Source organism: Populus trichocarpa, chromosome 10, assembly GCF_000002775.5.
Source record: "Populus trichocarpa isolate Nisqually-1 chromosome 10, P.trichocarpa_v4.1, whole genome shotgun sequence".
Lineage (NCBI taxonomy): Eukaryota > Viridiplantae > Streptophyta > Magnoliopsida > Malpighiales > Salicaceae > Populus > Populus trichocarpa.
Window position 1 is genome coordinate 21,940,121 of NC_037294.2, and position 15,700 is coordinate 21,955,820.

The 15,700-nt window shown below is 32.7% G+C and overlaps 2 protein-coding genes and 1 pseudogene across 2 annotated transcripts; all 3 read right to left on the reverse strand.

Moving 5' to 3' along the window:
* Positions 1 to 1,890: 1,890 nt before the first annotated feature.
* On the reverse strand, positions 1,891 to 4,417 carry LOC7469520 (probable galacturonosyltransferase-like 4). The gene has a single exon (XM_002315384.3). It carries the CDS (start codon positions 3,505 to 3,507, stop codon positions 2,461 to 2,463), a length of 1,047 nt encoding a protein of 348 aa, XP_002315420.1. The 5' UTR covers positions 3,508 to 4,417; the 3' UTR covers positions 1,891 to 2,460.
* Positions 4,418 to 4,558: 141 nt separating this feature from the next.
* Positions 4,559 to 6,763, reverse strand: LOC18102784 (uncharacterized; annotated as a pseudogene).
* A 1,594-nt stretch (positions 6,764 to 8,357) lies between these two features.
* On the reverse strand, positions 8,358 to 11,193 carry LOC7491607 (uricase-2 isozyme 1). The gene is made up of 8 exons (XM_002315383.4): positions 10,896 to 11,193; positions 10,221 to 10,313; positions 9,872 to 9,947; positions 9,542 to 9,651; positions 9,343 to 9,434; positions 9,000 to 9,173; positions 8,826 to 8,916; positions 8,358 to 8,680 (listed from the first exon to the last, which is right to left on the reverse strand). The coding sequence occupies exons 1-8, from the start codon at positions 11,100 to 11,102 to the stop codon at positions 8,597 to 8,599; spliced, it is 927 nt and encodes a 308-aa protein (XP_002315419.2). The 5' UTR covers positions 11,103 to 11,193; the 3' UTR covers positions 8,358 to 8,596.
* Between the last annotated feature and the right edge of the window lie 4,507 nt (positions 11,194 to 15,700).

The following is a 15,700-nucleotide window of genomic DNA, read 5'->3' on the forward strand; positions in this document are numbered from 1 at the left end:
ATTAAATTTGCTGGCTGTGGCCCATATTGATATAGGTTATGGTTTCGCGTGAATCATGCTCTTTACTGAGTTGGGAATATCAGAAACTTCAAGCAAAGTAGGATTCCATTTCCCTTTGCAATGCATGGAATCAATAAGATTTGTCTATGATATTCTTGCTCTCTGCTTTTGCAATGCTTTTTACCGGAGAAATGACACCCTTTTTAAGTTTAAAAGAGCAAAGGATGCTTCCATCAAATTCACATTCCTTCCTTCTGTTACCCTACTGTCCAAGGATAGAACAACACAAGTTAACCAATTGTTCATATGCATATACTGTCTCCCCATGTCCCCTCTTAAGTAACCATCCACAGCTGTTCCTTCTTTTTTTCTTTAATGTTTTTGGCAGAAAAATGCAGAAAAATGACGACTACTTTCAGTCCTTTGGAATTTGCCAGAGGCTCTTCAACTTCTTCATGAACAACCTTATTGTTTGTCCCCTTAAGAGCATCACTTTAGGCCATGCCGATACAGCCTCGTAGCTCAACTAAGGTATCTGTAGATGACTCTTTGAGGAATGGAGTGGGCGAACAAGAAGTACCCTTGATCCTTAAAACAACAAATGGAGAAGAAAAGCTGCACCATCAGGGTCAAGAAAGGTCAAAAGATACTGGTTCAGGATCTGAAATTCAGGTTCACTTCAAGCAAACCGAAGAAGAATTGGAACATTGGACGCCTGTCGACAAACTTGGGTTTTCGGCCCATGAATCAACAAAAGGTAGCCAGAGAACTGATGATGGTGATCAGCCGAAAATGAAGAACGGTGAGAGCATTCCCATCTCTTTATCAGGAAAGGGTCAGCTCCCTGATGACAAGCTAGCTATACAGAAAAGGAAGAAAGTCACTGAGCCACCCCATGACAAGGAAGAGCTTCCCCTAGTTCAATTGAATGGTGCTGCTAATGGTATTACTGCTCGAGGGAAAACCCAACAAGAGACAGAGCCGAATATGAGCACCATGGCTCGAGAAAAAGGTCCAAAAAAGCTTGACAGCATACAGGACAGCAAGGAGGAAGATAGAGCTAGGAAAGGTAAGGACATAATCAGTGAAAATTTGACACCAGCAAGAGAGGAGCCCGAAGAGGTGCTCCCAAGGCATCCCATAAGCGTGGCCGCAAATATCAATGAGAAATCAGATGCATTCATCCGAAGAAAAAAAGAAGCCTGGAACCAATAAAAACCCTAATCTTTTCACGGGTGGACCAGTTCGAGGTGAATTTGCACCATGGTGTTTATAGATTCATTAAAGTTCATAAGCCAGTTCCTCTTAAGTGTAATGATTTTATTTTAACATGTTGCTTTGTTAGAATAATGTTTGGTTAAACATATTAGGAATAGCAGAGGATATCCACGGTTATATCTTTTAATATTCATATTTTATTTATTATTTATTAAAATATATATATATTTATAAAATATTCATTAATTTTCAAGTATCCATAAAATATTATATATATACACACACTGTCATATTGTATTAAAAAAATTAATTATTTTACATATATATCTATACAATATAAATATATATTTCAAATTTAATTTATATAAGTTTGAAGTTATGTTTATTATCCTTTAAGTAAAATAATTATATAAAAAATACTTACTCATTCCGGTCAAGTTGTTTTGGTATCAATCTGATTCAAATTAAATTATTGTTTTTTACTCAGTTTTATCATAAATTTTATTAAAATTTAGTGTATTTAATATTGTAAAATAAGATATTTTTCAATTAAAAATATATTAAATAATATTTTTTATATTTTTTATTTTTAATATGCATTATCTTGTTTAATTCAATGCACGAAAAAAGTCAGCGATTCCCCAAATCCAAGATTAAGACAACACATTGTAATGACAAGCATAGTGGATCTACCAATTTATATTGAGCAGACGAGATCGTAAACTTTCTACAACAGAAGGGCTGGGTTTCACAAGTTGTAAAAAAAAACTAAAGAATAAATGAAACTAAACTGGATTCAGAAATAAATATGTAGTATTTAGAAAGTTGTTTAGAGGGACACAGAAAATTTTGCACAGCCTCCATCATCGTGTGATTGTCCATTTCACAAGGAACTCAAGATCTTGCCTCAAGCTATATGCAATGGAATCGATTGATGAAGATAGCTTCAAGAGTCCATGCTGGTAAGCAGTAGTAGAGTCAAAACATTCAAACCCTTATGGATTCTCTTTTCCGCCTCTTACAACAGAGCTTTCGTCAGGGTTTTTCGTCAGACGATCTCGACAGAAAAGTGAAAAATGTTTGTATTTCTAATGTTTTTTAAAGTAAAATAAAAGAGGATACGAAAGAACGGGAAGAAAAAAAATATTTTTTACAAGCTCTTTTAAAACTTTGGTTTGTCAGCCATTAATGTGTGCTCTCCTAAACCACCAATCCCTTCCTTTTCCAAAAGTGTCTCCATCCTCATTCTTCAAGAACATGCAACGATGAGCGATAAAGATCGTATGGAGCCCAAAGATGATCCACAATGCAAGGTTTCCTCGAGTCAAGCCGTAACCAAGGTTTCCCTTTCCCACTCCAATGAAGCAAACTAATAGGTCCTGGGTGCAGACTTCTACACTTTCCTTCCATGTTGTCACCCCCTAACCCATGCTGGTTCCATCGATGATCAACCCCTTTTATGTTCCCAGCCAAAACCAATAGAAATGGCGGCAATGAACCCAAGTGGTAGATTCTCTTCTGCTTTTGCACTGTCATCCACCCTTCAACCTTTTGTGTAAGCTGTACTTGCCTCCACTTTTCCACATCCACAACCATAACTCCAGTGTTAAAATAACAAGGCCTTCTTCCATGAAAAGTCCTGGCCAAAACAGGATCGAGCCAAAATAGGTTGGAGAAATAGTAGGTGAAATTTGCATGACAATATTCCGGAGCTGCCAAAACCCTGTCCTCTAAATCAACCTCCCACAATTTTGCAATATCATCAACAAGAAGAAGATCAGAGTCAAGATAAATAACACGTTTAACGTTGGATGGGATAATGTCAGCAAGGTAAATTCTAGCATAGTTTAAAGGTTGGTCCAGGGATTGACGGATGGATTTAGAGATCTTTCCGCGAACACGGTTGGAGTCAAACCGGTAAAATTTGAAGTTAAGGTAAGGGAAGGTGGATTTGATGCTAGAGAAGACCTCACGGTCAAAACGTGCCCAGAGAAAATGGAACTCCATGTTTTCAGGGCAAGTAGAATGTCGAAGGATAGAGAAAATAGCAGCCATGGTGCCTCTAAGGTAATTGGCATCAAGAGTCATGACAATGTGGATTCTAAGTGGCCCACAGGAATCCCCATTACGAAAAGCTGGAGCCTCTCTGAAGACAGGGACATCAGCAGATGGTTTTCGGATAACACCGAGGCGGATTCCTCCAGAAGAGGAGGGTAATGATGATACTGTGTTGGCTACGATGATGAAAGACAGGAGGCCAAGGGGGAGAATAAAGGTGCAGGAGGCCATCCTGTCCTGAACCGGGGAAGGTGGGTTTTGGGGAAGTCAAGGGTTGGTGGTGTTCAGGGGAGAAGAGCAGGAGCTGCCATTGTTGGGGCTGGTTAAGATAAGGTTTGAAAGAAACAAATATTGATGATTGATAGACAACAGGGAAGGAGAGGATGGTGAGAATTGTGAGGAAGAGAAGATTCCTCGGAGGGAAGGATGCTGTTGTGTTCTTTTTTTGTAATAAACCAAAGGCAAGACCTCCTAGAGCTTGTAAAAGATTTCTATGTGTTGCCATTTAGGAAATTAGGAAGTGATTTCCCCCTCTCCTTTTTCCCTTCCTATATATCCTCCTCGTTTTTTGCCTATTTCATTGCAAAACAGTAAGGCGACACAAATAGAAATATTATACCGAAAAATCTTCTAAATACCATCACATTAGATGTAATGATTTTATAAATCACATCAATTTGTATGTCCAGATTTTTCCTTTCAAAAAATACATGCTAGGGTTGTTAGAGAAGAAAATATTCTATACGGTCTAGGCCATTAAGGTTGGTTACATGCCTGAACCAATCTAACCTTGGCTAAGTACTTTTGGTGCTAATGACCTGGTTTGATTTTCCTGGCTCATTCTACATCCAGATCAATCACATTTTGCTGCTGCAAAAACACAGGTTTCTCCTTAAACTCACAGGGAATGAAAAGGAGATTGGTCTATTGGGTGTTGACACAGAGAAACCTGAGAAGGAGCCTGTATTCATGTCTCCAGGATTCATTACAGCAGGAAAATGGATTAAAATATCTGAAAGCACGAAAAAAAGTAAAAGAAAAGGAAAACAGCAAGCTTTTCAAGAGAAATCTGACAAGTAATGACAGATATAATAGGAGAACACGATTAGAATAGATATTCCTAAATGGGACTAAGCCAAAGCTTTTTATGCAGACAACGCTGCTAAAATGATACCTGCTGAAAATATGATACTCTGAACCATGCTATTGAAGTTAGAGTTCTCTGAAGAATATTGTAAAAGAGGCTTTTTTTCCTCTAAATCTTGTAAAAAGAACCTGGAAATTCTTTAAAGAGTTGAAGGGAAGTTCTTTACTGCAAGTTCCAATGGGCACATTCAAATTTTGTTAGCCAATCATCCACCTGTCTTCCTGAATTACAGAGATCAAGCATTTGCTTCCAGATAGTTTAGTGCTATAAAAAAATTCTACTCCCATGAACTTCCTGACATAGTAGGCACTTGGGATCATTTCTTCCCCAACAGATTTTCCTATCCTTAATGGAAGCTCATGAAACAATATACAAAGCTGTGTCTAGGAATGTAGAGAGGTTCCACAGTGTAATTTAAATTGTTCTGCTCATAGATTATCAACTCTAAGCACTATACTGTTTCCAGCTACCATGCTCAACAACAGAAGCAACCCAGCGGAAGCTTAAAACCCTGAAACTTTAGTCTCGAACATATTTGCATAATTCCTCTGTATAATGACAGAATCATTTGAAAATAAACAAGAATGCATCGGAACGGAAGTGGTGCAGATGTTCAAACATCTATCAGACTTGCGAAATACGTGATCTCCCATCATTTACAAAGATGTTGTACCGTATTGAGACATGATTAGTAAATGATAACACTTTCACAGCCAATCCACACCATATATGAACTCCATGGACAAAAAGAAGCAGAACTCTCAAATCATCCGATCAAGTAGATTTTCTATTACATCTGTGACAACACCTGCAACAATCCGAGGAGAAAACCTTCTAATCATGTCTTCCCTTGCTCGCCTTCCCCTTATATTAGCTTCCTCAACATTAGTTATTACGTTCCTCGTCAAAAGTTGTAGCTTATCAATAGAGGTTTCAGCCCAAAGATGCCCTTCAAATGGCCCTTCTATAACTTAACTCATTCTATCCACTGGCAATGGATAGCTATTCTCCTCTGTCAAATACTCTGTTGGTCCAGACCAATTCGTCGTGATAACTTTCAAAGACATCGACATGGCCTCAACCAGATGCTTCAACCAGACTTCCCCTCTTGAAGGAAGAACAAATGCATGGGCAGCCTTATACATTATTGGCAAATCAACCTGAGCTATATGAGTATCAATCACACAAATAGAAGCAATCCCATGAATTCTAGAAAACTCTTTCAAATATGCTTTCAACAATACATCCCATCCTTTCCTATACTCCCACTTAAACACACTCAAAAACACAAACTCCGTCTTCGAATCCGAATCCTTCTTTCTTGAACCTAAAACCAAATTCCCTATTGATCCAAAGGCTCACACTTTAAAGGATCAAAGAACTCAGCATCAACAGCCTGAACAACTTTAACAACCTTAGATGGATCAACCCACTTTTCACAAATGTAGAGACACGAAAATCAGTAGGAACCCAAACACAATCCATTCTGTAACATCTCTTAACATGCTCAGCATTAACTCTATCAGTCTCAAACATGGTTCTACCAATAACAAAGTTGAGATTTTTGTAACCAGTTGGTGGACAAGGCATGGTTTGAAACAATGGTGGGTACCAAGCACCAGGTTTACTATGACATATCACAATAGTCTCATTTACTCTACGTTCAGTTTGATAAAGGTTAATGGCCAAGTTCTAAAACTCCAAAGATTCTAAATCATCATGCTGCTCAATACTCAGCTTAAACTTGTCCCTTTTCATGTTTTCATTAAGAACTAAAATATAAGAACGGGCTTCTGAGCTATACCCGCCACCTGAAAGAAAAGGTGCCATCCATAAAACACAGTGAGAGGGCAAGGAAATGTGATTTGGTAGATGGGTTTTGGTTTGAATAAAGAAACCATAAGTGTTACTTAAAATAAGTAGGGTTTGATTTTGATGTGAGTGTTGATTTTAGGTGTGAAGCAGTGTCTTGTCTTGGTGGAACTTAATGAGATTGCTGAAAAGAGGATGAGGACTGATGAACAGTAGGGTTTGAAGGGTTTTGGTCTTCTTGTTGGCCGTGGATGGTTGTTTTCAAGGGAATCCATGGTAGTTGACTAATGTGAAATTTAGAGCTCTAAAAAGTAAAAGTAAAAACTATGTGTGTGTGTATTTCATAGAGGAACATAGCTAAATGTAAATCTACTCTTATGCTCTCTTTATTCAATAGAAAGTGGTTTTTTAAAAGTTATTTTTAAAAGTTTATTGTGTTTGTCTATTAAAAGTTACTTAATAAAAAATATTTTTCAACCAAAAAAAATTGAATTGATTTTCAAAAAAAGTATTTTCTTTTTAATTTAAACGAATATACTTTTCAAAAACGGTGAGAAAATAAAAAATATATTATTATTTGTTAATTATATCAAATTTAATTCTTAATTTTTTTATTGCTATATATTTTATTTTGATTTTTTTTAATTTTATTTTTTAGAATTTGATTTAATTTAAACTTTTAAACAACTTTAGTCCTCATTCTTTTTATTGTTATTTGTTTTTATCTTATTATTTTTTTATTTAAAATTTTTTATCTATCATATTTGATCCCAATTTTTTTATTGTTATTTATTTTATTTAAAATAATTTATAAAATTAAATTTATTTTTTTAATTTCATTATCTTTCAATTTTTTTATTTGTCATATTTGATCTTTATTTTTTTTATTGTTATTTATTTTACTTGAAATAATTTATAAGATTAGATTTTTTTTAATTTCAGCATTCTTTATTTTTTTTATTATATTTAATTCTTATTCTTTTAATAAATTATTTTAAAAAATTAAACATTAATTATTTTTCAGTTTATTTTTCATGACATGGTAAAACACAAAAAAAATATTTTTTGATTATTTTTCATAAGAATAATTAACTTTTTATAAAAACTATTTTAAAAACAAAAACTTATTTTCCGGCAAATAAACAGCCGTAATGTTATGTTGCTTTGGAAATGGCATGGCATCCAAAGAACATTTGTTGGTGTTCACAAATAATTGGGCACTACTGGAGGATTTGTTTCAAAGGGGCTGTCCAATTTGAGAGGTATGTGCCCCACACATGCTGGTGGGTGCTTGAATGTGTGAGCCCCCCGCAGCCTCCCACGGCTTTTGATTATGCTTGAAAAGGGACGCATTTCAGCAATTAGAATGTGTTAAGCTAAAGTAAAATCTCCTGTACCACAAGATATTAACATAATCATTAAGGGTACATTACATTACGAGTTTGTTTGGTATTGTGGTAGCTATTGTGGTTGTGGTTTAAAAAAAATTGTTTTATAAAAAATACTTTTAATTGAAATTGGTTTGAAAAAATAGATGTTTGGTTAAAACTGTGGTTGAAATTGAGATTAAAGAAAAAATAGTTTAATGTGTTTGGTTAAAAATGCTTTTGAAATTGAGGTTATAAAATAATTTTAAAATATATATATTAATATTGATGGTTTTAAATTTAAATATTATAGAATTAACTACTCTTATTACATCATGAAATAAATAATACTTGATATAAAATATTTTTTATTATTCTATTAAACTATTTATAATTTCATTACATACAAAATTCATCCGATAAAAACTACAGTTTTCATAACTTTGTGAGCGTGTAATAAAATCAGATAAAATATTATCAGGTATAAAATTAATATTACAGTGCGAGTGAATTTAATTTACTCTATACTAGTTTTTCAAAAAAAAAAAAATTTCACATCACAATGCGTGTGTATTTAATTTACTCTAAACTAATTTTTTTTTCAAAAAAAAACTCTTAAAAAAATTAACAGACTTAAAAAAAAAAAAAAAAAAAAACTAAATTGTGCACAGTGCAATTCACTAAACAGTGTGCCTACCACATGTTGAAACTCTCAAACAAAAGCAGGATTTTACTGCTTCGGCAAAATTGTGGTCTGCCGCATTTAAATGGTGGGACCCATGTTTTTTATTTTCAGTGCGTTTTTGAAGAAACGCGTTGCCAAACGGATTCTACATGTCACGTATCTTAAAATGGATTTTAGTTCCCACTGTTTATTCTTCTGTTTTTTTTGGTTCAGGTTATACACATTATTTTGGAAATACAGAAACTGAACAGCTTTTGATGCAGGCAGAAAGACAATGGCCAGGGTATCAGTACGTATGTAGAAAAGCTTCTACATCTTTGACCAGAAGCGGCTCAAGCTTGCTTCTATTGAACCATGTGGCTCGTCGGTAGGTAGAAAAACATCATCATTAAACTGCAGGATTCATCATGGACATCATTGTTGTTAGTTCGATTATTCAGCGAACAAATTTATCTTTAAGTTCAAACTGACGTGATTTTCATGCTGTAAGAAACTCAAACATGATATACTCCAATCATCAAGGAACCTAGAGTTCTACCTTCACAATGGTGTTTTCCTTGCTTGATATGTTAACCGGTAGGAAATGGATATTTGGCATTTTTAGTTGGATGGATGATATGTCAGGAAATCTGCAGAGATCGCAATATAAGAAGCTATTCATGTCGACGAGTGTGTCGATAATGAGTTTGAATGTGATTAAGAAGAGAGGGACCTGTTGAGTACAGCCTTTGCCATTTGAAAAAGAGTCCTTTGAACAGATGCACTGTATACGCCTTCCTTAGGAGGACCAAAGAAAGTGTTGGCCAAAGATTTTTTCACATCCAAATATCTCTCTGTAAAGTATAGTGGGTTCTTGGGGATGCTAGATGCAGATTCATAGGAATACCTGCGTAGACAGTCAGAAATATGCCTGACTTGACGCTCAAAAGGTCAACATACTATTACTTAACTGTAACCAAATAGAGCGAAGGGGTCTGTCAAGAACATTTATCATCCATCGACATATACCAGCAATTCTCCTAGATCAAATTATTAAAGAAATTGGAAAAACTTGCCTCCACAATGCAGTGACTTCTGTTGCCAGCATCCTCTCTCGAGTTTCAGGCAGAGCTGTATACTGATCCCTAATAAACCCTTCAAAACCAGACTGTTCGTAGCATAAACACCAAAAGGACATCAAATAAACGGTTTTTTCTCAGCTTTGAAGAAATTCTGAGTGCTCATTCAGAAAAGATCAAATAGAGGTTACTTTACCATGGTTGTCTTCAGCACGGACAATCCTTCTATACCAGAAGTCAGCTTTAGAACACCAGACTTCTGTACTGTTACCTCAGCTGTATGCTTCTCAGATCCAAGTTTGAAACCTTCAGAAGAGTAGAATTAATAACTCAATTCAAACCAATACATATTTCTTTAAGTTCCCAAAAATCAGAGGATCTTGAAATGAAAAGGGAGGAGCGAATTATATCCGTGAAGATATGTCAAGATGCATTCCATTTTGATTGTTTTCTGAGAAGTTTAGAAATGATGTACTTGCTTTCATAAATTCACAATAATGTTCTAACCTAGAGGCTCTGGAATTACCATGTTCGTGTGGCTGCCCATTTATGTGCACACGCTCCCACGGCTTCTCCACTATCTTTACAATAGCAGTAGTTACCTACAAAATGTTCAAAAGAGAAGAAGAGGTCTGCATTAATCAAATAACTAAACATCATTACAAGACAAAACCATGAGAAAGGATTCATGCATGAGAATTAAATATAAGAAGCTGTTCCAGGTTCATCCTCTAACTGTATAGAACAAAACCAAGCTCTTAACAACAAGACTTGAGAAATCAAGTTTAGGAGCCTTCAAATGCTAGTGGCGTAACTCAGCAGTTCCTTATCCCCGTGTTTTCAACAGTAACAATCTCAATTGCAAAAGTAATTACCTGTTTGTAAAATGATGTGAAGTGCCTAGCAAGCAGAATCGCAAAGTTCTCTGCCGAAAGCTGTTCTGAACATTCCTTTGCTTTCACATATACCTGCGTTACAGGTAACCTTTAAAATGATTACAACCAAACTTCAATTGCTGTTTGATAAACAAGAACTGCCAGTAATATCACAAGAAAAGCTTTCATAACACGTCTCCTGATTTATAACGATGATTTTACACACAAAGTAACCATCGCTTTGAGAAGCTAAAAAGAGTTTCCTACACTAGATCATAGAGCCACAACAAAGCATTATTGCTTCATAAATCACAATCCAAATTTAGATGCTCAAATATCATAAATCATATCACTAACCTAAGTAATTCCATGCATCCTTACCACTTAAATCAGGCATAAGAACACATGCATCTTGAAGGGATCCATTCCCTAACTCAAATCAAGCCATCCAAGCCTTTAACAAAATCCTTAAAAACCCAAAAACAAGAAACAAAAATAGAAAAAAAAAAAAAAGTTGCTGACTTGATGACAAAAGAAAAGGACATCTTACACAAAGAGGCAAACTAGGTTAACTAGCTAACAATCAAGATGAAGTTACTTATCTTTACATCACTGATAAACCAAAAACAAATCTGAATCTAAAAAAAAAAAGAAATTCTGGGTGAGAAGATGTACAGTGTTTTTCATGGTATCAGTGGCAACGATATCAGAGTTATCATCACGAACATAGGAGTTGACACAATCAGATAACAGGATGATGCTAACACCCCATTCCACCATGGAATGAATATGATCTGATTTGTTCCTCCAAACCCTTGCAACTCTCACTCTAGCTTTGCCATGTCTCTGCTCGAAATTGAACCCATCTAACTCGTTGGCCATGACTCGGAGCTTGATATTCTGGAAGGTTTAGGGGCAAAAGAGGACTCACCGTTATATAGGTGAAGATGCGAAATAATAGACAGTGGTTCTCTGTTACTGCGGGCTGGCAAACGATGTTTTCTGTACAATCGTATTTTAAAAGAATAATTTATTTTATTTTTAAATTATATATTTTTAAATTATTTTAATATATTAATATCAAAAATAAATTTTAAAAAATATTATTTAAATATATTTCAAAATAAAAAAAATATTTTTAAAAATGACTTTTACCAAATTTAAACTGGTGGTCGTGTACGCAAGGGTCAAGGAACTATTATGATAAGGTGATCATAAAAAATCCAACTAATTCCATCGAAAATATTAGTTGATGATGTGATTTATAGTTAACCCAGCGAAATCCAATGTTGATTTTTATTTTTATTTTTTATTTTCTTTTTTAAATTAATTTTAATTTACAAATCAAGTTTTAAAATTATAATTATAAAATCTAAGTCGAAAATTGAACACTTGAGCACAATTTGAATGAGATGATTTATAAAATAACGAGTCAGCTTAAATTTTATTTTTAATAAATAATTTAAACAATATTATTTTATTAAAAAAATAAAATAAAACAATTCAGATTAAAATTAAGCTTGGGTGACCCGTCAAGCTAGATTAAATTTTATAATTATTCTTAAAATACTAATTTTTTTTATACTGCAACGTGATTGGTGAATTTTTCAAATTAATCATATACTAACTTAAAAAGTTAGGACTAAAATAGAAAAACTCTTCGAACAATGGATTTGGTGAAGTGTGGGATGTAAACAGGAAATGGAAAAGTCAATAAACTTATTAAGAATTGATTCTTCTTTTTCGGGGGAGTATTAATATAGTTTTAAGAATGTATTCAATTGTTTTTGTATTTTAAAAGTTATTTTAAAAAAAATAAAATTAATTTTTTCTTTACCTCAAATTAATATTTTTTTTGTGTTTGTAAATTATTTTAAAGTGTTAATATTAAAAATAAATTTTAAATAATAAACAATATTATTTTAATTATTTTTAAATAAAAAATATTTTAAAAAATAAAACAACAGACCGAAACTAACTGTTTAAAAACCGGTTAAGTGAATTCTATGTGCTGAGACGGCGGCGAGAATGCGAGCGTGGCAACATTATCAGATGCTGTCATCATCTTCTGTGGGTTTTTTTTTTAAATTAATTCTTTGTGTTTTTGGGCGGATGTTGACTTGAACAATCTAGGTGTCATGACTTTGTTAAACTTATCTTCCTTTTACGTCTGTACCACGGTTTGGGTGAGGTAACTATAATTGATTTGAGATATTGTTTTTTTTTATTTTTAATAACAAGAAATTAAAATGATTAAAAAATATTAAATCAATATTTTTTATATAAAAACCACAAAACAAATAAAATAGAAGGCATAGACATTGTAGCATACTACATATTTTTCTATTCATCGCTACAGCGTGGTGACCTTTTTGTTCTTCTCGGGAAAAATTGTCATTTTTTAACCAAGGCATTTTTATCTTTTCATACGATACACTGGTCATTATAGATTTGTTTGGGGTATTTTTTATATTCAATATATTTATGGACAATAAAAAGAAACCAAAATACCCCTAGGATAAAAAAAAAAAAAAACTAACATTGTACGGCAGGGGTGTTGTTGTCTTTTTCTTTTTTAGAATACAATAAAATTACGTATATGACCTTAAGGACAAAAAAATTATGTCATTGAAACAAGGGTACTGGTGTCTTTTTCTCACATCATCATCATCATCATCATTATTATTATTATTGGTTTGGTTGAGTGTTGTAACATGATTTACCATTTTATTTGTGATTTTTAAATGCAAAAAGTTGTTGGCGCGTGGGAGACATCGCCCACTTTGAGCAGCACTTGCGGTGTCTCCTGATGGTGTAGGATGAGTTTATGTTGTCTCATTTGGTTCTCTTTTGTGTCTTCTTTCTTTATTAGTAGCTCTTCTTTTATTAGTAGCACGTGACATCTAAAGGTGAACGATTTGTCATTGATGGCCCTTTCGTTTCCTCCTTTCATTTCTCTCTCATACCCAAGAAAATCAACCTCGGTCCTTGTTGGTGGTGGTGTTTCAGGTTCAGTCCTTTTAGTTATGATTTTTTATTTATTTTTATTTTCCCTTTTGTTAAAGTTTTACTTGTTTTCAATTTAATCCTTCAATTCTAATTTGTAGATGTAAGTTTTTCAATCTGTTCCTTCTACTTTTGATTCTTTATTTTTTTTTCTTTGCTCTTTTGTCGAAGTTTTTTATGGTTTACGTTTTTATCCCTCATATCAGGTTTTTGAATTTTTTTTCAACAAGGATAATACCAATTTCATTTTGATTCATTTTCTTTTGATTTTTTTATTTTTCTTTGTCATTTTGTCAAAGTTTTTATAGTCTTTAATTCTATCATTCAAATCAAGTTTATGTTTTGTGTTGTTTCAATAGTAATAATAATAGTAAATCATTCTAAATTATATTTTTGAATAAATTCTAAACAAATATAAATTTGAATTCTATTTGAATAAAATGGAATAAAAAATCAAATATATAAAAATATTATATAAATTAAATGTATTGTATAAATGTAAATGTATTAGATGTGGTCTGTTAATTAAATATAATAGGAGTGTATTAGATATGTAATAGAAATATTATATGAATGGTCGTGAAAAGAATACATGACGTAACTATACACAGATAGGATCTAGGTAGTGCGTGTCAACGTCAAGAGAGAGAGAAAATATAACTAAATGGTAAAATTTCTCTTTGCCAATGAGAAGACACGGTGATGATAGTGATTATAATAATAATAATAACAACTCTTAAATCAAATTTATATTTTTTATTGTTTCAATAATAATAATACTGATAGTGATAGTAGTGATACTAATAATACTACTAATAATTGTAGTAATAATAGTTTATAATAATAATTATTATAATAATAATAGTGGCAGTGATTATAACGATAACGATACAAGTAATAGTAGTTGTAATGGTGGTGATAATGATAGTAATAATAATAATAATAATGGTAACACTAATAATAATAATTGTTATGATGGTGTTGATAATAGCAATAATAGTAGTAGTAGAAGTATTATTAACAACAACAACAACAACAATAACAAAACTAATAAAAAAAATAACTAAAAAGAAACGGGGTTTCCTTGTAGCCATATGGCCTTCCAGAAAAAAGAAAAAAAAAACCTACCTTTGAGTTAGGAGTGTTTTTATATTTTTCACTGCATGCCGCGATTCTCGATAATAAAAAATAGGCTTCGACCATATATTTTTATTTCTAATTGTCTCCTATTCTATTATAGGCAGCGTATTATTAAAAAATAAAAAAAATATTATTTTAGTTTTAACTAACACTATTTAATTATATTTCAATATCCAAACACCACGTTGAATAAAAAAATAGTCTGGCCCAATGCTTGTCAAGTTTTAAAAAACATTATTGAGCTGGTGAATTATCCGGTTAACTTGTCAGGAAAAGTCAGCTTGAATTAAGAGGTCAGATGGATTTTTTCCAGGCTAATTGCTAACAACTCCTGACTTGGAACGGGCAAGCCAGATGATGGCCAAACTGAACCCCGACCTATTAAGCATGGTCAACATCCAATGACATCAAGACCCCGCTCGGGTTACAAGCCCGCGTTGCCGGGCTCAGCTGGCCATAAGGTGTCAGGGTTAGGTATATAAAGTTCAAATATTATTCCTTTCTTTCCGATGTGGGATGATCCTCTCTTACGTGTTCATTAGGGAAAGCTTGAATGAGCAAAAATCTCTCGATGGAGAATTTTGCACCAGGTAAACAAGAAGAGAGAGTACATCATGAAAATCACTACGAGTAAAGTCTCAGGATTTGTTTCCAGGGCACACAAGGAAACAAGTTTTTGTTTTTTTGTTGTTTCAACAACAATAATAATCTAAGAAATTCTAAATTATATTTTTTAATAAATTCTAACTATTTGAATAAAATGGAATAAAAAACTAAATATTATATAAATTAAATGTATTGTATAAATCTAAATATATTAGATGTGGTATATTAATTAAATATAATAGGAATGTATTAGATATGTAATATAAATATTATATGAATGGCGTGAAAATAATACATGTGTAGTTTAGTTATATACTGATAGAATTTAGATAGTGTGTGTCAACATCAAGAAAAAACATATAGTTGAAAGGTAGAAAAAAATTTTGTTAATAAAAAAATACAGTGATGATGATAGGATAATAATAATAATAATAATAATAATAATAATAATAATAGTTTTCAAATAAAATTTATATTTTTTATTCAACGGCCTATGACATTTACCCTCATTCGAATTTTACAGTTATAAAATATACTACTCTTTCATATTATTATTTTTTTCATTGAACATTATTAAAATAGTTTAATTAACTTGTACTGATACAATTTCTTGAAAAAAAAAGTGTTTTTTTTTAAATAATTGTATTTGTACCATTTAGTCCAACGAAGATTAATAAAAATAAAACTGCCTAGTCAGCATGACATGGCACATCACCATTGGACAATTA